Source organism: Accipiter gentilis, chromosome 28 (genome assembly GCF_929443795.1).
Source record: "Accipiter gentilis chromosome 28, bAccGen1.1, whole genome shotgun sequence".
Lineage (NCBI taxonomy): Eukaryota > Metazoa > Chordata > Aves > Accipitriformes > Accipitridae > Astur > Astur gentilis.
Genome location: NC_064907.1, coordinates 18,926,052 through 18,945,173, shown reverse-complemented (window position 1 = coordinate 18,945,173; position 19,122 = coordinate 18,926,052). Strand labels below are relative to the sequence as shown.

Genomic DNA, 19,122 nt, shown 5'->3' with positions numbered 1-19,122 from the left:
TTTTCCTCTCCTCTCTCCTACATTGCTCATAATAAATATGATGACAGTATATGATAAGCCTTATCAGATATTTTTAAAGTTTTTCGCCATTTGTTGTATTTACCACCCCCCCCCCCCCCCCCCCCCCCCCCCTTCTTTTTCCTCTTTTTCTACTTTGAATCCCCAAGGGGAAGTGATGTACTGTACCAACCAGCAGTGGATATTTGATTTGACACCCTCGGGCAAAGCACTCACACATACAGCTGCCCACAGCAGGGATCATGTTTGTGATACTTAGATGCCTCAGAATTTTTCAAAGTAGCTCTGTACGTGGTACACAAGCAGTCTCCTCATTTTCCCTCCGCTCCCTATCTCTTTCCATCTCTTTTGCCTTTTAACACTCTCATGCCCTCCCTTTCAGCTTCTTTAAAAAAAAGAAGCCAAAATAGTGATGGTCACTTTAAGATCTCACGCAGCAAAGCAACAAGACCCATGGGACAATGACCCAGCTGCTTTGCTCTGAAATCTGCCACTGGTTTCATCATAGCTGTCGCTGATGTATTGTGAATACTAGCTAATAAAAACACAGAAGGAGGTGAAGTGTGTCACTGGTGAAGAGAAAGGCAGACACGTTCTCCCATCTTTCCTACCCTAACCTTTTAAGAAACTACATTTAATAAATAAGTGTTCTGCCTTAACTTAGCCCTCACACAAATGGAAACGGAATGCTCAAGCCTTTTACATCCTGGATGCACTGGCACGTCTCTGTGCAGTGTGAAAGATGGCACGGCAGAGAACGCTGTAGAGAAGTGATGCTAGAACTAACTCTCATGCAATTGAGAGCGAGGCAGCATGGTCTAGCAAAAGGGATAGAAGATTGCGAGTCAGATGGTTGGACTGTATCGCTAATTTGCTGGGTGACCTTTAATGAGCCATTTTCCCATTCTTTTAGTATATATTTCCACCTCTGCAAATGGGGTTGCTCACCTTGGATAACTTTGTGGTCTTGATTCAGGAGAGCATTTGAGAAGCTGCATGCACGCTTTGTCAGCCAGAGCCTTTGCAATCTACTGATGAAAATCAGGGCTGTCCTTGTAAATGCTGTTACTGCTTGTTGTCATTATTACTGTACCTTCACTGTGTCACATCCCTGATACAAAGAGGATTTTAGCTTATTGAGGGATGTGCGATTTTCTTGTAGACCCACAAGCCTCGGAGTGGGAAGGTGACGTCCTTAGGTTTGGCAATTCCCGTTTCATTACTTGGGCACTTGCATCAGTTTCCGTGTTTATGAATGAAGTTAAAACTCCATAGGAGTTTACAGAGTTGTTTAAAACTTTCCACCAAAACATGTTTTCATAGCCAAGTGATTTTTTTTTTTTTTTTTGTTACTTTTACTAGCAATGAAAAATTCACAGGAGGTATATTTTTATAATAATAAAAAAAAAAAATCAACTGTTAAGAGAAATACTGTAAAACGAAAGCTTTTGAAAGCTCCAAAAATTTTAAAGAAATGTAAGCAAAAAAATATAAAAGAGTTGTTAATTTTTTGTTTTGAGTGGAAGTAAATTTAAAGAAAAATTCCTGACCAACTTAATTTTTTTCACGAGTGTTTTAAAGAGGCTGCAGTGACTTCTTCATTCTCTGTTTTCAGAGATGATAAGACATGAAAAAAAAAGAGGTGCTGATTGTTAGGAAATTTGTGCTGATTTTTTTCTTTAAGTGGCAATTGCCATAAAGAAAAAACACCAGTTGGATATCATCTGCCAAGAACGTGAAAAAATCTGTAAGTAAAGGAAAACCCAGTTTATAGCCTGTAAACAGATCTTGTTAGCTCTTACAGACAGCTAGAATAGCTGATTGTGGAATGTAATGAAACATAAATACAGAGTTTCTTTTTTTTTTGTTATGAGTTTGTAAAAAATCTTGCACAAGGGTATCCTGATTAGCACCTGGGGATTCTAGGCACTGCCATATTACAAATAATATTGGTCGTAACAGCCAAATATAAATTCTGGATCCAAACACACCTGAACACTGAAGACATTCATATCTGATTTCAGTTGCACGCTGGCTGTCCCCTCTCTGTGGTGAGGAGTGAGACTAAAATCCTAGATTTTGATCCTGCTGAACTGTAGGAGAATTTTGGATCTAGGGGGTTTTGGCAGAAATCTCTCTCTAGTATCAGCCTTATTCTTTGTTTCACCTCTGTATCTCTACACCCCAAATCGTGATGTTGTAGAGCCTAAAGAGCTTCAAGTTTCCAGTGAAACATCGAACAGGGAAACAGAAATGAGTCTTACAGCAGCACCCACATGGTTCCTGATGGAACACCTTCATCCCATCCACCTGGATGCCTCTTGTACATGAGAAAGTATGGCCTTGCTTTTGATCTTTGTACCAAAATCAGCAGTTTATTGGAGAAGAAAATGAGCTGGGACAGACTCTTCATCTGGGTTTTCTGCCTTACAGCATGCCAAGCTGGAAAAAGAGAGCCAAGTGAAACTCTCTGGTTCTGTTTTGCAGGGCTTACTTAAACTCCTTTTGCATTTTCAGTCCATATGAGTTCATATCCTTTGAGTTTCATTGTGAGATTTAAGTTCAAACCCCCAAATTAATCAAGATTGGGCAAACCCACTAGGTTTAGCTTACTTTTTGTCAAAACCAAAACTGTTGACAAGACTTTTTTTCAGTGTTACAAAAATGAACCCTTTGAGACAAATTGCAAAATGCTTGAGGTTTTGAGTGAAAGCAGGATCTTCATTCAGGCTTGTTCAAAACTGGATGCATCCGTTGACGAGCTTTGTTCTGGGCTACAGAGGTCTGTATGTATTAAAAAAAAGATAAAAAAGGTACTTCAATTGGTAAAATATTACACATTGGGAGTCAAAAATCTCTATGTTCCAAAGGAAATTAGCCATGAGGAACTGTGAAGACAATAAGCAAAGACAGCTTGTTTTCTGCCTGCCTCGTCGTTTCTAAGGGTAGAAGCATGACTTCCTTGAATGTAACGAAAGTCAAGAGTGTTCTTGAATGATCCACTGTCTCTGTCTTCTGGATCCTTCTTTTTTTGTTGTTGATTTTTTGGGTTCCTTTTTTGTTTTGTGTTTTGTTTTGTTTTTAAATTTGGGCAAACGCTTTTTTGCCTGCTGCTTGTTGAGCATAGTCTGTCAGCTACGCTTAAAGTCAGAAGTGGGGAAAAAAAGATAGATTACTTCAAATCTTAGTGGTGTGCTTGCACACTGTGAACATGTTCATTTTCATTTTAGTTGTTATGATTTACGTCGGGCAAATCAATTTATGTGCAGAATTGTTTATTAGGTTTGACAGGACAGTTGTTTGTCCTACCAGGACAGGAACATGTGAGCAGAGTAAAAGGAGGGTTAAAAAGCACAGTGTAGTAGGGTACTTTATTCATTTTATGATTTAATTCATTATGTTTTATTCTTGGGCCACATCTAAAACCGGTATTGTTTTTTCCTAGTAAATTATTTGTACAGCTGTTGTCACTAAGGCCCTCCTCTTTCAAACATTTCCATGCATTTAACTTTCCTTATGCAAACAGACTTCTGCAGCGATGCTCAGCTGAGTATCTTTTAATTTGTACCTATGTTTTTCTGCAGAACCAAATATATTCATATTCAATGGAGTAGTGCTTGTCAGATCTCCAGGAGGCATTAAGATACTCTTTTTATGGGTATTTAAAAAAACCAGGAGAATCTTTATGTCAAAGTTCTCATTTAAATTGCTACTGAAACCTGGAACTGAAAGGGTCTCATCAAAAAACATTTTTGCTCTTTAATGGAGATTGAATGAAAGCCCAAAACTCAGGCTTTGTTGTTGAGACACAAATATAAATAAGAGACATGGAAATAGTGCTGTACAATGCATCTTACTGAGTTCTTCCAGCATGGAAGAGTGGTTACTCATGTCTGGAAAAGTGTCAAGTTAATGCTTCTGATTAGAGATGGGTGTGAAGCTACACAGTTTGGGCTTGGTTTGGCTGATAACCAAAGTTCCAGGGTGCTGGGATCCAGTCTTTGAGCCTGGCCTCAGCCTCACTTCTAGATATAAGATTTAGGCATTTTATAGTATAGTTACAATATATTAAACTAAATTAAATGTTAGATTTCACTTATATCACACTCATTAAAAAAAAAGGGGGTGGGGAAAAAAAGGGATGGAAAGGTTACATTAACTCTGCATTGTAAATTTAATACAGCTCCAGATGCCTGAAGAGGTTTTTGGTTGGTTTTTGGGTTTTTTTGCCTTTTTTTTTTTTTTTTTTTTTTTTTTATTATAATTCTTTAGTTTGGAGAACAACACCAGCTGCTTTGTGATCACATTAACTATTTGAAATTTGCTTTGATATTAAGTAGAGCTTCAAAGATACAATGAAAATCTCTTAACTTTTTTTTTAAAATCAAATACAAAGATTTTCTACTGTTGAAAAAAGGTTCTACCTCAGAAGTTAAAGGATGTGTGATCATTATTTTAGTGGTTTTTTTTTTTCCCCACTAGTAACATAATTTTATTGTGAATCACTCACTACTTCAGTGTCTGTCAGTGGCTAAAACAGGGAAAGGGAATCTTTCTAGAACTAATAGATATTTTCATGGTTACTTGATGGCTGCTCAAATACATACACAGATCAAGTAATATGTCCTTGTGAATTTAACTGAAGCAAATATTGGTTATTTATCAAATAAAATAGTTCTGAATAAAGATTGTCAGTAGAAAACCAAAACAAAAAGCATGCTAAAATCACCTATTCAAACCCTAGTGCTGACTATTTGAGTTCAGCTAATCTGCAAATCTGAGTTTACATAGGTATTGTCATTACTGTCATTGCTGTATTTGCAGTGAGTGATTCTCCTGGGAACAGAATAAAAAAAAAATATGATGCCCTCCGTTTAATGAGGACTTCTCCTAGAGAACTTGATTGAAGCCCAATGATACTTAATGGTAACGACCGGTGTGTAATGGGGGACAATAATTCTGTGGAATTAAGATGAGGCACTTCAGCTGAAATGCTTCAGCTGAGACCTGGTGCTAACGCATTAGACTCCTGTTGATTGTGAATTCTGCTTCATCCAGTAAAACACTGATTAAACAGATCCTACAGTGCCATGGTCGAGAGAATGGTACAAGGCAGCAGAACATCAATGCTAACAATGGTCATCTTTGAACCAACATGCTTTTTTAGAAACAAAAAGAGAAAGGTCAGCAATTGCCCTCTGTTTTCAGCAGAAATCATGACATGGAATGTTTCCTGGCAGGTATCCCCCTCTAGGTGCTCTAGGGAGAAAAAGAAAGGAAAAATAACAAGGTGTATCCCTGGGGAGGTTTCCTTCCTGACCTCAGAGTGGTTGGATCAGTTCATCATCGGGCACGTGAGCAAAGCAGGCTGTGTTTGAGAATTCACCCAGCTAGCTTCTAATACGAAGCGCTGAAGGAACCGTGTCATTCAGGAAAAAGAAAAATGGGTAAGAGCGGTGGGATAATGTTGTGAGTTAGGAATGTAGACTGTAAGAAATAAAGAGGGATTAGCAAGAATGAAACATAACTGGTCTAAATCAAAATCCTTTTCAGACTGATGGTGAAAGAATGTGCCAGAGACCCTACGGTCAGATTTGGATATGGATAGAAATCGCTGAACTGTTGTTAGAGAGATGGATACTACACGGACTAATGTCATTATGAGAGACTAATTTCCCAGGTATAGATTGTGAAACAAATGCAACTAGTATCAGCAGAGTCTAGAGCTATTACTGGGTGGCAGATTTCTTCATCAACTAGTGACTGACCCAACAAAAGGCGATGTTATTTTAGATTCTATCTGGGTAAGGGAAGGACTGACTGCAACTGCAAAAGAAAAAACACTCAAGGAGCTTAATGTGCTCACGTCTGAAGACCAAATAGCCATTGTGACAGTGAGTTGCCAGAGTTGTGTATCATCTATTAAAAACAAACCGCAGATGAGATTCTACTATGTCTCAGGTAAGCTTTGCCAGTAGCAAGAAGGATGCATTTGTACCATTGTACCCCACTGATTTCTTGTTTGGAATACAATATACTGGTTTAACTATATTCAAAAGAGAATGCAAATGGAATTGGAACAGGTGCAGGAAGGGGTCATTAAGGTGACTGGGGAATGGGCAAGAGCTTGGCTTAAATACTTTGGTGACATGCACTGAGAAGGGACATAACTGCTGTCTAAAAGTATCCTAAGGTAGATCAGAATGGGAAATAATAATTTTAAAGCTAGCGTTAAGTATAAACTGACTAAGAATAAATTTAGGCTGTAAACCATAAGTTCCCTAACCATCAGGACAAGCAGGCTTTAAAAACAAGGGGAATACCAAAGGCAAAAGCTTGAAATGGTTGAAGACAATTTTATAAAAGTAGCCTCATGGTTTGATTGTCTGTAATAGCAGGAGACGAGATGTCAGTGACCCAGGAGTTATCTCCTACCCTTGTGCCCCTAGAATCTTAGGAGGCCCCATTCCTGAAATGAAGGCCATGTGCATAGTTTCTTCTGTTAGCCTAGAGTTTGCAGCAGGCTCAGGGTCTCAGGGAGGATTTCCCAAAGAATTCAGTGGAGGTTTTGAGCAGAGAGAGGCTGCTGGCATTTTTCACATTGTTTATCTTATTCCTAATCCAACTATGAAGCAAACACATTATATTCTAGCATCTACTCCTGTATTACTCGCTCAACCAGAACGCCTATTGACATCAATGGGAGCCCTGTCCAAGTGAAGACAGCAGGATGAGGCCTGACATCTTTTCTTCCACCCAGCTGGAAAATAATAATAATGACGATAATTTTTTAAATCCTCATAGTAGTTACTCTTTTGAAAAGTTAAAATAATATGGTGCTGTGACTAGAGAGTTATAAGGGAAAGTGCATCAGGAATGTAATATTGTTTCCAGATGTACAATGTCATAAAGAATTTTTTCCACACTTGGAATGGTAACAGGAATTTTTTGAGAGAGATCATTTACACAGTGATGAGATATGTTACATGTAAGTAAATGCCTGTATGCCTGGAATGTTTGTACCATATGTCTAAATAGGTGTCTATGAGTGATACAGCTTTTATATATACGATGATGTGTATTTACTTGCATATATGTGATTTGAAGAGGAGCATACTTTAGAATATAGAGATACTGGTATAATGTATAAATGGGAGAGGAAAATTTGTAGTAGCCAGGTAAAGGTTTGTAAAGAAATACAACACTTAGAACTTTGCAGGGGAGCGAGAGAGGGGCAGTGCAGCTCGGAAAACCTGAGTTTAATGTGCTAAAGACGGTTTGTCTGAATGTCATGGTAGGTGAACCCTCATTGTGGTTTTTGAGCAGGGATTACGTTGGAGAAATCCACCTGGGAAACAAAAATAATGTGGAGATACAGCACATGCATTTCTTCAGTACTGCTTGGGAATCATTGTTTTATGTCTGTGGCTTCCTAGCTAATAACAAGACCCTCACAGATTTGCAGAGAGAATCTTAAGAACTGCCAAAAATGTCGCTTAGAAGTGTGTAACTCCTTCAGTGTTCCTGGAGATGGAACCTACATTTGGATGGATGAAGGAAGAACACATTGCCCTCTCTATTTCTTGCTTGCTTGGTTGTCCTCTGAAACTCCAACAGAGGTGATGGGTTGATCCAGCTGTGGGGCAGCACACAATCTTTAGTCTTTATGCTCTCTGTGTCAAATTTGGCCCTCGGCTACAATTACCGGAACCCATGGCCTACCTGCCATACTTTGATGTTCTCGGATCATTCCCTTAGGATTACATCTTGCATTAACTACTGATTTGAGGTAGAAGACCATCAACTGAATAGGCATAGAAGCCAAATTCTCATACACAAGAAGAAGTGCCATCAGATCAGGAAAAGAAAAATTGCACCAAAACCATCTGCCAGTAATTTGCAAGTGCTGTGGACAAATCTGAGAATTGAAATCTCCGGGGAAGTTTGCACATCACCTTTCATCGGCACTAAATACAGGTTTTAAAAAAAAAAAAAAAAAAAAAAAAAAAGGCCTGGAATGTTTTACGATGTTAGGAGAACAAGTGTTATTGATAAATATGTGTTCAGAAGGGTATTGGCAAAAATGCATAGAAATGGTTAACAAGGTAATGGTAAGAAACGTTGACCTTGATTTGTTTAGCTAAGATGTAAAGATTTTTGAAGGTCAAAGGTGTTCTTGTGTAGTGTTTTGGAGTCTAACTGTGTCTGACCCTCTAACATTAAGCTGCTGTGGCCTGCAGTTTTGAAGAGTGAAGCAAACCAGGGGGAAAGAGAGAAGGGGGAGAGAACAGGAAATGGAGTGAGGTGTTTCAGGAAGTTGTCAGGAGTTGACTGATTGATTCCAGATGGAAAGGGTCACCCTTCATGACCCAGGAAATACTCACTGGGGGAAAGCAGTTGGCTTGTGAAAGGGAAGGGCCTGGGAGTTAGAGACCATAGTGGAATGCGCATTCCTCTTCCTTTTATCCGTAAAACGTTGGGTTTTAATCTTCAGTATAAAACAATCGGATTGTCATCTTCATCAGGCAAGAGGGAATGACTGGAGTGAAGAAGTTCAGTAATTTTTATGTCCGTGATCTCACATGTTCTTACTTCACATCATTGATGATGAGTTGGCTAGCAGTGTTGTGGCAAAGACGACAAAGGTCTCTGCTGAGTTTCAACAGTTCCTTAGAGATTACTGCAAATAAGGTCCAAAACTTTGAGAATGTTCTGGTCCAGATCTGAACTTTGCATTTTGTCCTGTCCATGTGAATGCTGTATTTCTTTACCCTAGGTCCCAGCCCGTGAAATGCCAAGTGGCTTTGACCCTCCTGTGATGAATGGGAGAGGTGAATAAAAATGGAACCGCTCATGGAGAGAGGTCTAAAAGTGCATCTTCCATTCCTGCTGGCTCAGGGAATAGAGGATGCTCAGCACTTATCTTCTAAATAGAGCACTGTTTCTTGCTATTACTCGTGCGACAGGGATCTCTACAACTCTTACTGAAATGTGGCTCTTGTATTGTGCACAACATTTACACCCAAACGGTTATTCAAACAGGGAATATGTGTATACTTAAAGTCTGCATATATTATAAAGGTCTCATACTGAGAGCATGTGGGGGTGTGTTTATCACATACATACCTTGTGTATGTGAGTTCAGATATGTATATATTATATAGTGTAACTGTATATATATGATATACTTTTTATTTACATTTGGTTACAATTTGAACACTTGTCGTAAATATTTCAGACACTGGAATAATTCAGGTCTATTCCCCTGTTGCCATAGTGTGCTCTGTGCTGGCCAGTGAGAGATTAAAATTTATTTCCATTGTTTAACGGAAAATAATGAAGTGCATCTGAGTGGGTTCAGCTATGTCATGCGGGAAATGTTCACTTTGGATAGGAGTCTCACTCCACCCAAATGTGCAATGATGAAATCAGTTGGCACACAAAAGCAACACATTTTGTGACAAGAATGCTTGAGAAGTATAAGCGTACAGTATGACAGGAGCCTTTTGGAATGAATTAAACTTGTCTCGAGAAAGAAAGTATTCTTTAAGCTAGCATAATCCTGTAGGAGGGCAAGGTTTCTCCTGCTATATGCTGAATATAGTTTTATCAACAATTAGAGCTTGACATTCTCTTACGTAGACTATGACAGCTGTATCTGTGAAAATTCATGAACACATCCAGGGTCAGATTCTCAAGAGCTGTGAATTACTGTAGCTGTGTGGCAGCTGAATGGAGTTAAGCTGATTTACACCAACTAATGGCCGAAACCTGAAAGTTTCAAGGAGATGCATCTTCTTCCAGTAGTTAAAATGCAGTTTGTTAACTTTTTTCCTAAAAGTTTGTGGTTTAAACGCACATGATATTTCAGGATTTTTAGGACTTACAGCTTTGGGTATTGTATTGTAAAGGGAAAACTAAGAGGGATTAATTAACATATACAGTTACTTCCTCTAAGAATTCGTATGCTATTGGAGCCCAACAACATAAGTCATGGAGGCTAAGGTTTAAAAACTGCTGCTTGATTTGGGGTCCTCAGGCTCAGATGATTTTCAAGAGGCACTAAGCGTGCATATGTCAAAACCCAGACATATTAGGTACTGTTTTCACGTAGTAGGAGTTTCCATTTTGCTCAGTCAATGGAGACCTGTCTTTTCGAAGCAGATGCGGATACATTTGCATGTGTGCGCAGTACAGCAGATGGCTCTGAATCTGCATCTATGTATCAGAGGGCAAATTGCTGTGGTGCTCTGCAGCCTGCCCTCAGTGTTGGTATATATAGACCTCTTTGCCATCAGCTATGCTACAGTGCATCATAGGAAACTAAATTTAGGGCCACCTGCAGTAGCTGGTTCATTATACAGTAAGAGCTTTATATCGTCCTTAGGATGCTATGTTAAATGGAATTAATGCATAGAATGAAGGCTGAAAATGTTTTCTCCCCTTCTTGTTAGGGAGTAAACACTGCAGGACATGATGCCATTTTACAAACAGAACAGGTTTTAACTAAACTGAATAATTAATCCTTAACAAGTTGAATTTCACAGTAAATTGTTTACCTGCCTCCTTCCTTTTTCTTCCCTTTCTAAATATCTAGGTTGTGCTATCAACAACAGTGAATGTTGATGGACACGTACTGGCAGTGTCCGACAACATGTTTGTTCACAACAACTCCAAGCACGGACGGAGAGCAAGGAGACTTGACCCCTCAGAAGGTAGGATATTTGTATGAAGAACAGTACGCAAATGAATGCAAAAGCATATTGCCCATTCCTCAATTTCTATTTGTTTTCAGGAGGGAAGGAGAGCTAAGGGGCGCTACAGAACCTTGGGGGTTTAGAGAAGGAAGAGGCAGGAAAACAGTGTCTACTGCATGCAAAATATGATCCTCTTTACATCTAAGAGGCTCCCCCTCCCCAGTTTATTAATTAGTCTGTACTGGAAAGATGAAAAACACAGAAACACTAAGAATTATCTAAATTTCAGACTTCTCATTCAGCTGGGATAGATTTGATTTCAGGCAAATTAGGCAACATGACATCTTAGTTAAACAGAACTGTTACAACACAAGATGTGTATGAAAAAGTGTCACTAGTTCCCTTAAACAAACTATGTGCAAAGCATAACAATGTGCAGGAGAAAACTGACACTAATTGATTTTAGTTTGTTTGGCTAAGCAAGACTCATGGCTGGCTACAGGATGGGTTTTGGACTATATTAAAGCAATTACAAATATTTGTATCTGTTAAGCTTCAAAATGGTTGGCCCCTCCTCTCCCTCTTCCCGTACATTCATTACCAACACATTCCACCTCTCTCAAGCAGACAGTACTCAAAATTAGCAGAAAATGCTATCTGTGGCTACTTTTCCCTCCCCTGCAGCTAGTGAAAGTGAGAAGAGCTAGTGATGTTAGTAGAAAAGACAAGCAAGGATATTATTTCATTATAATGTTTTGCTGCCCCACTTCTTAACTGTGCCCTATATCAACCTAAAAGAAGAATTAATGAACTGGAAGAAAATGATTGAATCAGTAAAGAATTCAGAGCGGTGTTAATTCTCCCCCAGCGGGCAGTGAAATGGTAGAAGGAAAATCCCAGGATTCCTAGCCTAGGAAGCCATCCAGTTTTTCCTTGACTGATTGGATGTGATTGACTGGCTGTTCAAAGGAGTCTCATGTTTTTGGAGCACTGCCAAAGTTCCCCTCCACCTCTGACCCTGTCAACATTGGGAATGGAGTGATGGATTGACTTTGGTTATGGCCTGGAAACCATATTGGGTTCCTGATGGGCTGTATAGTCCAGAGGCCTTGAACATATGGAAGAGAGAAGAAAAAAAAAAAAATCTGCTATATAAAATCAAGAAAACTATTAGAAATTGTCTCCTGGTAGGAATTGGAGGAAACATTTGATATTCCCATATCTTTTTTACCCATCGATAAACTTAATAAATCTTAATCTACCTCTTTTCACAGGGTTTAGCTTTTGTGTGATCATATGCTAATGAGTGGGGGTTTTTTTTAAACAGCCTCTGCACAATCATTTAAGCGTTTCATTTTTACACCCACTACAGTTGGCCTATTAGGCTTTAATGACACAATGTTAAGTGCCAGTAATGAATAGGCAAGTAATTAACACTAGCAAGGCAGAAAACATGCATTTATTTATTTATTTATTTATTTACTGGGCTTCGTGGAATGGTAAAGCAGCCTTCATGGGTGAATGGCTGGAGGGGACTTGTCCTAGGCCTTTGTCCGCACTAGGGAATTCGTGCCAGCCGTGAAGCTGCAGCAGTGCGGAAACTCCCAGGAGCAGACAGGTGAAGACGCTCTAAGCTACAGTTTGCCTCAATATGACTTAGGACCGCTTAACGTGCACAGAAGTTGCTTGCACCCATCTCCTGCAAGGGTTTACACCCAGTATTGCGAACAGTCTCTCAAAGCTGTGTGTGTGGGGGGGAAAACCCACCCGTAACCTGATGCTGTGATGTCCTTTTTGTTTGGTTTAGCCACACCGTGCATCAAAGCTATCAGCCCAAGTGAAGGTTGGACTACAGGGGGAGCGATGGTGATCATTATTGGAGATAACTTCTTCGATGGGCTGCAAGTTGTATTCGGAACCATGCTTGTATGGAGTGAGGTAGGTAGAGGTGCCTACCGTTGCTAAACTTGAAGAAACACTCCTTTTTTGAGGAAAGTGGAAGGGGAACAGTGTTAATTCCTATTCCAATAATGGTACAAAAATGGTGCTGTGTAAGGTGGGCCATATAAGCCTGTGTGAAGGAAATTAATGGAACGTGTTTTCTCTGTGGAACTCCTTGCTATGTGATACTATTGAGACCAACTGCTCAGTAATACCCAGAATGGAATTGAACAACTCTAGGTGTCTGGAGACAGGTAAAGGTAAAGAAATAAAGAAAGGGTTAGAGTTTGGGAAGGAGAAAGAATTCCCTCTGGGTCCAGAAATAAGCCAGCGATTAAGCAATGGGCAAAACCAGCACTATTTTCCTGCTGACAATTTATCCTAAAATGTGTCTCCCCCTCCCAGAGGCAAGAAACTAGACCAGATGTATCACTTGCCTGATCTATAGTGTCTCCTATATAGGAATAAGCCATGCATTTACTCATAAAGCATATTTAGAGGGTGAAAAGCGAAAGCAGGGGGAATAACACGGACATGTCATAATTCTGCCTCTCCTTTTGTTATTTCCTAGCTTATCACGCCTCATGCCATTCGAGTTCAGACACCTCCACGTCACATTCCCGGGGTGGTTGAAGTGACATTATCATACAAATCCAAACAGTTTTGCAAAGGCGCACCAGGCAGGTTTATTTACACAGGTAGGTGATTGCGATTTACGGTAGAGGAGCTTGAGCTCACAGCTTCTTTGTTTTGGTAATCAGTATTGACAACTCTCTGCTTGCTTGCTTGCTTTATTTATTTAGCCTCTTGCTGTTTGAAGGCCACTCTGCTAGTTGTGACATTTGGACATGTAAGGAGATAGCTTCATTGTTAGGCAGAGGTGTTAAGGCACTGTTACTACATGTGTTAATATTTTTGCCAGATTAGAGCTCATGCTGTTATGATATGGGTCTGCCTATAGATATATTGAGTGTACAGGAACATGATAGCATTGTTCTACATACTGGAAGATGTTTTATTTATAATAGTATTCATTTTACATTTCCTTCTCGCCGGGGTTAACCTTTCATTTTCAAGATAATCCCAGAGGACAAGGAGAGCATCTTGTATCGAGAGAAGCCAATGAGCTGAGTGGAAAATAAATCTGTTGGGGTTTTTTTATTCTTAAATGGATTATCAACTTCTTTAGTGTCCTATATTCACCTCTGCTAGAAGGAAAACATTACCTATAGATCCAAAAGAAAAAAGTCAGATGGGACCAGATGACCATCTCATTGAACTGTTCAGTACCAGTAGTAATGATGATGGCATACGACATATACGCTAAAGTTTCTGAAGCCTATTAAGCGTGGCTGGAGAATAATGGTGCGCCAAGTTCTAAAGGGTGGACTTATATTTAGGTTGAATGACTTGCTCCCACCAAATCGTATTCGGATTTCTCAAAATGGGAGGATTTATTTAATTTTTTAAAGCCTCTTACTACCAACAATCCTCATTAAATAATCCTTGTGTATTATAGTTCTCAAATTTTAAATCATAATTTAACTCAAAAATAATAATGAAGGTCTAAGAAATTTTTATTAAAAATTTTAAGGTAAAAACTTAACCACCTGTTGAGTGAATTAGTTAGAATTTTTCCAAAAGTGGAAAATCTGACACTTCAGGACTTTAGAAAGAACCAGATTTGTGAAGATCCTGTTACTGCCCTATGCCGTTTTATATAACCCTTATTAGTACACATGCTATATTAGTGTTTAGTTATGTATGTGGAAAGGTATTTATTCATCCAACTGCCACACCTAGAAACCTGCAGCAAGAATTAAGTCTTCAATTACAGGTATATAATACTAGGTACCCTAATGAAATATAAGCCTAACTGACAAAGGATTATTTTTGTTATGCTAGAGGCCTGACTCCCAGTTAATTGAAGGTACTGAAATATCATCCATTGACTGAAACTGACTTGGAATTAAGCTCAAAGAGATTAGGACTTTCTTCTGATTTTGCACCAAAAGAACTCCAGCGCAGTGCAAAGTCGTTCTGGAATTATTCCTGGGCTTGTGAGATCACGATCTGGCCAAAAGCTTTTGAAATATGTTTTCTTCTAAGGCAGCGCATTGATTCACTGGTCTCTGGGAAGAGATGAATCTGATGTCTGAGCAGGTTAAACCTATCTCCTTTTCCTGAGAGGGAACTGGCAAAGCCATCAAACAGGTTAAAGATTCAAATCTGCATGCAAATCCAATCATGTTTCTAAAGCGATGGGACAGGTTAACTTACCGGAGTCCGGCACTCCGTAAGCGAAGGAAGCAGTGTCCTTGATTCATGTGCGCTACAGGGCTTGTAGAGGCTGCGCTAGGCCTGACGCGTTTATCTTCAGAGAAGGAGAGACTGTTAATTCTTTAGTTATTAGTACAGATTTAGAACTTTACAGATAAAGTTCTTCTATGCCATTTTCTGCTTCTTGAGGCCTTGCTCTCACAGTGTCTTCAACACAAGCATTACTGAGGGCCACCATCTGTGTGCCATTGGCACCTGTGTTGAAAGAGTTTTAGGAACAAAGTGATACGGAGATGTGTAATAGAAATGTGCATTCCTCTATGAAGAAAAGTCGTGTTATTATTATAAAGCTGTTTTAAGTGCAAGACTTGCTTGTACCATCTAGGGGGGACTTGAGTCAGACTGCAGTGCAGTTCTTTGCCATGTTAATTAGAGTGCTTCCACAAAAAAAAATGGACACGAAGATGCATGTAGGAGCCAGCAGAAGAGAAGAAAGTTAAATATACTATCCCTGTTTTACTGCTGTTATTGGCATAGGGATATCTGTTAGCATTCTCTGAGGAGTGAGTGGGTGCTTACTGCCATATGTTACAAAACAGCATTTCACAGAAGATGCCGAGCTGTTAGAGCGAGGGTAGAACAGACAACTTTTCAATCTGTCTGTTCAAGAACCTGCAGTTCTCCCACCATGGCAGGCAAAATGATAAACACAGCTATTAGGTAGAGGCTCACCGGTGTAATCAATTCCCCCAGGTTGTTGCTGCTAATAGCAGTAAAAACAACTTCTAAGCTATGAAAATAACATGGTGGCATTTTTTTTTTCTTTCCGTGGCTGTGCTGTCAGAAAACTGCTGGGATCCTGCTGTGAACAAATGCATTGATTTTTAACCTAGGCAAGATATATTCAGGCAGTCAAGGTCCTTCTGCCTGTAAGTCTTCTTCAGAACTTCCACCACAACTTTTGAACCTCTTGACCGATTTCTATCAGATTTTATCAGAAAGGTAGGAGCATCAAAGATGCACAGTTCCAGCACATTTCTGTGAAAATGGAAATTGGTAAGAGAGATCTGAATTAATCCTCCAGTGACAGAAAGGGTGAAGAGCTCAGTTATGTTGTTACACAGCAGAGAAGCTACCAGAAGACAGCCTCAGGAAACCAGGTTGTTTAAACGCCACTGCCCGCAGAATGCATGTGTTTATCCGTAGCACTCTGTAAAATATACTCAGCAGCAGCATGGAAGTGCAGCTATTTGTTGGGTAGAGTGTAGCAGACAAATATCATATACTGAAAAGGAAAGTTCAATAGATTTTATAATTATTGGTAAGGTAGTCCTGTGCATCATAATGAAAATCTGGGGGTTTTTTCCATGATAATTGAAGTTTATTATTTTCTTGATACTTTTAGTACTTTATATTGCAATATATTTCTCTTAGCTGTCACAAAGTTTGCAGATAACATATCAGAGAATGCAGTAGGCTTGGAGATGCAAATAAGACCATGTCGCTCTTGAATTGTAGTTGCATCTATAAATGAGAATTTCTCCTCTAAATACCTTCCCTTTACATTCAGCTTGCACTTGGCAAAAACCTAAGAAATGCAGAGACATTAACATCAAGCCCAGGAGACTGAAAAGTGTAAAATCCTGCAAACTAAAAGCACGGGAAGCTGTAGTTCTGTCAGAACTAGTAACAGCAGCAGCAACTAGCAGCCCTGGTACTACCTGGGTCGTTGTATTAAGTCCTTCATCGCTATTAAGTGCTGAGATATAACCTCAGATGAAAAGCACAAAGGGTCAAGTCATATGTAAAATACTGGGTAGCTGGCTATAGGTACTTCACAGGTATGACAAGAATAATTATTCATATAAAACCAGACCTCAGAGGGTTCATCAGGGCCTCACTGCATCAGACATGGGCAACCGGTTACAGAGAGACACGTGCTTCCATTTTCTAGGTGAGACATTGCCACAGAGGGATGAAGAAAGATCAGTCACTTGCTTGTGGTTTTACAGGAAAGCTTAAGATGGACGGGGGAATAGATGTCTCAGGTTCTAGTCATGGCTTTAATCACCAGAACACCAACACTCTTCTAAAACATGGAAACAGAAAAACAATGATCTTAGTATTGTGTGTATCTGCCTATGCCCTCAATATTTAATATACAATCAAATATTAATGTTTGACCTGATTATACTTGAGCTTTTTTTCTTTTTTTTTTTTTTTTTTTTTAAAGAGTCACAATAAGACAGGTTGTTTGAAGAAGAAAATGATAAACTGTTGAAAAGATGAATATAAAAATTAGATATAAATTTCAAGGGTAAATCTAAATGCCACAGTGGAGCTGTTAGGGGAGCTCATATGCGTCCTGTAATGTGTATTTATAATAGGCTCCTTGCAAAGTGTGCTGTGCTAGCATTGCTGTAGTTATGGTTCTGTCAGCGTTTCCACTCTTAAGTGCTATCATTCAGGGTGCTGCAACTCAGCCATCAAATTCCTCTCATCGCTGAAATGTGATGTGTGGACTTTTCCATAAGGTTCCCAGATGGAAAACTTTTTTTATAGGAGTGAAGCCAAGAGGATTCTATGGACATCTAATGGTGTACCACAGAGTACAGCAAAAATCTAGAGAAATGGCTTGTTATATGTTAATGGCAGTTGCTGAACCAACTTACATACTTTAGTAGTTAAGTATATACTTAAAGTGAGAGATAAAAAGTCTATTTTTAAATCACCACAACTAAATATTTAGTCCCCGTGTGTACCTTAATCTGGTGAGAATACAGGTTACACATACATCTCCATGTTCTGAAGTACTTTTCTTTCATCAGCTCTTCCTAGAGTAACAAGACATTTGCTCTCTGCTGCTAATCTAGCAGTAGCCCCATACTCTCCTTCTAATACTACACAAATTCAAATTCTCTGCTGCTCTAAGTAGTTCCATTATAGTTCCCTCGACTTTAATAACTCGTACATCAGTTTACGCCAGCTGAGGATATGTCTCGTAGGCTTTCATATCTTAAGTTTGATCACAGCTCTGCCTTTACTTTGTCATAGAGATGCTAACCTGGAAATGTGTATATCAGGGAGGTTTTGAACAAAATTTTCCTTGCTGAGCAGAAATCCTCCAGGGGTTAACTTGTCAGAGCAATGCAATATAAAATAATCTGTAGGATATGTTAGATTCCCGGGTTGCGCTGTATCCGTCTCTGTGCCAAGTACCAAGGATAGGAGGGTACTGGTTTACAAGGCTGCAGTGAGGTCTACGAATTGGCAGAGCGAGTTCCCTTGGCCAGAACTGGTGTGACAGAAAGCATTTGCTCCTTCCGCCGCTTTAACCTATGAAAGACGCGTGCACTAGGAGGCAACGCTGTGTTGGGAGTAGGGTGTTTGGAACAGCTGTTACCAAGACAGCGAATGTAACACCGGATCGCTGCAGTACGCTTCTAGCAGCGTCCTTCCAACTCTCGACCACAAGGTACCCCCCAGGCAGGCTGACCGGGACGTATGTACCTCCCAAGCCCAGGACTAGCATGATTATAGCAAGCGAGCTGCTGTCGCTGGCAACATGGAAATGTTTTTATTCTGTAGGGTGAACACCAACCATCTCTTTACTGTTGCCTTGGGTGAAAGTAGTCACTAGTGCAAAGTTGGAATTCAAGCCTTTAAGGCCACTGGTGCCTTTTTCTCTACGTTAACATCTTTAAGAAGTTGAGGCATCACACTGCAAATACTACACTCCCTCTGGCTCGGTTTTCTGGGTTGAGGGTATTTCTAGAGGTATGCATGCTTTGTTTCTTCTCATTCATACTTTGCAAACAGAGGAGTTGTTACCCTTTGGTTTGCTTCATGGAGTAAAGCAAAGATGAGCTGCAGAACTTCGCCAAGGTCCTTGAACGTGGCCCTTTTTTGACTGGTGGAGAGGGAGAGTGCGCATCTCCCAAGGCATACGCTGGCAATATCAGAATGAGCTGTCACTCATGGTAAATTGTGCAGATCTTCATAACATCATCTTCCTTCAACAGTCTTATGTGCTTTGATGTGTGGTGAAATAATTAATACTTTAAATGTCAGCACTGTTATCATTGGGTATCTGAGTTAGTCCCCATTGAGATGAATGGGACTGAGCTGTTGTTTCAGGTTTTGCAAATGCAGACAGATGTCACAGCATCAGTCGCTCAAGTGTGAG

The 19,122-nt window shown here is 39.7% G+C and overlaps 2 protein-coding genes across 14 annotated transcripts in view; one reads left to right on the top strand and one right to left on the bottom strand.

The window, feature by feature from the left end:
• Window positions 1-19,122, bottom strand: part of DOCK5 (dedicator of cytokinesis 5) — a 331,080-nt gene that overhangs the window by 86,574 nt on the left and 225,384 nt on the right. The window lies entirely within an intron of this gene.
• The window catches only part of EBF2 (EBF transcription factor 2), a 144,016-nt gene that overhangs the window by 107,695 nt on the left and 17,199 nt on the right, over window positions 1-19,122 (top strand). For 8 of the 13 annotated variants that reach the window (XM_049831238.1, XM_049831240.1, XM_049831239.1 and 5 more), the window contains 3 exons: window positions 10,616-10,733; window positions 12,523-12,653; window positions 13,228-13,354. In XM_049831238.1, the coding sequence (XP_049687195.1) occupies window positions 10,616-10,733; window positions 12,523-12,653; window positions 13,228-13,354 (376 nt within the window). Of the gene's footprint in view, window positions 1-10,615; window positions 10,737-10,923; window positions 10,938-11,268; window positions 11,279-12,495; window positions 12,654-13,227; window positions 13,355-19,122 lie in introns of all 13 variants that reach the window. The other 5 variants (XM_049831241.1, XM_049831236.1, XM_049831230.1 and 2 more) reach the window with 2 other exon arrangements.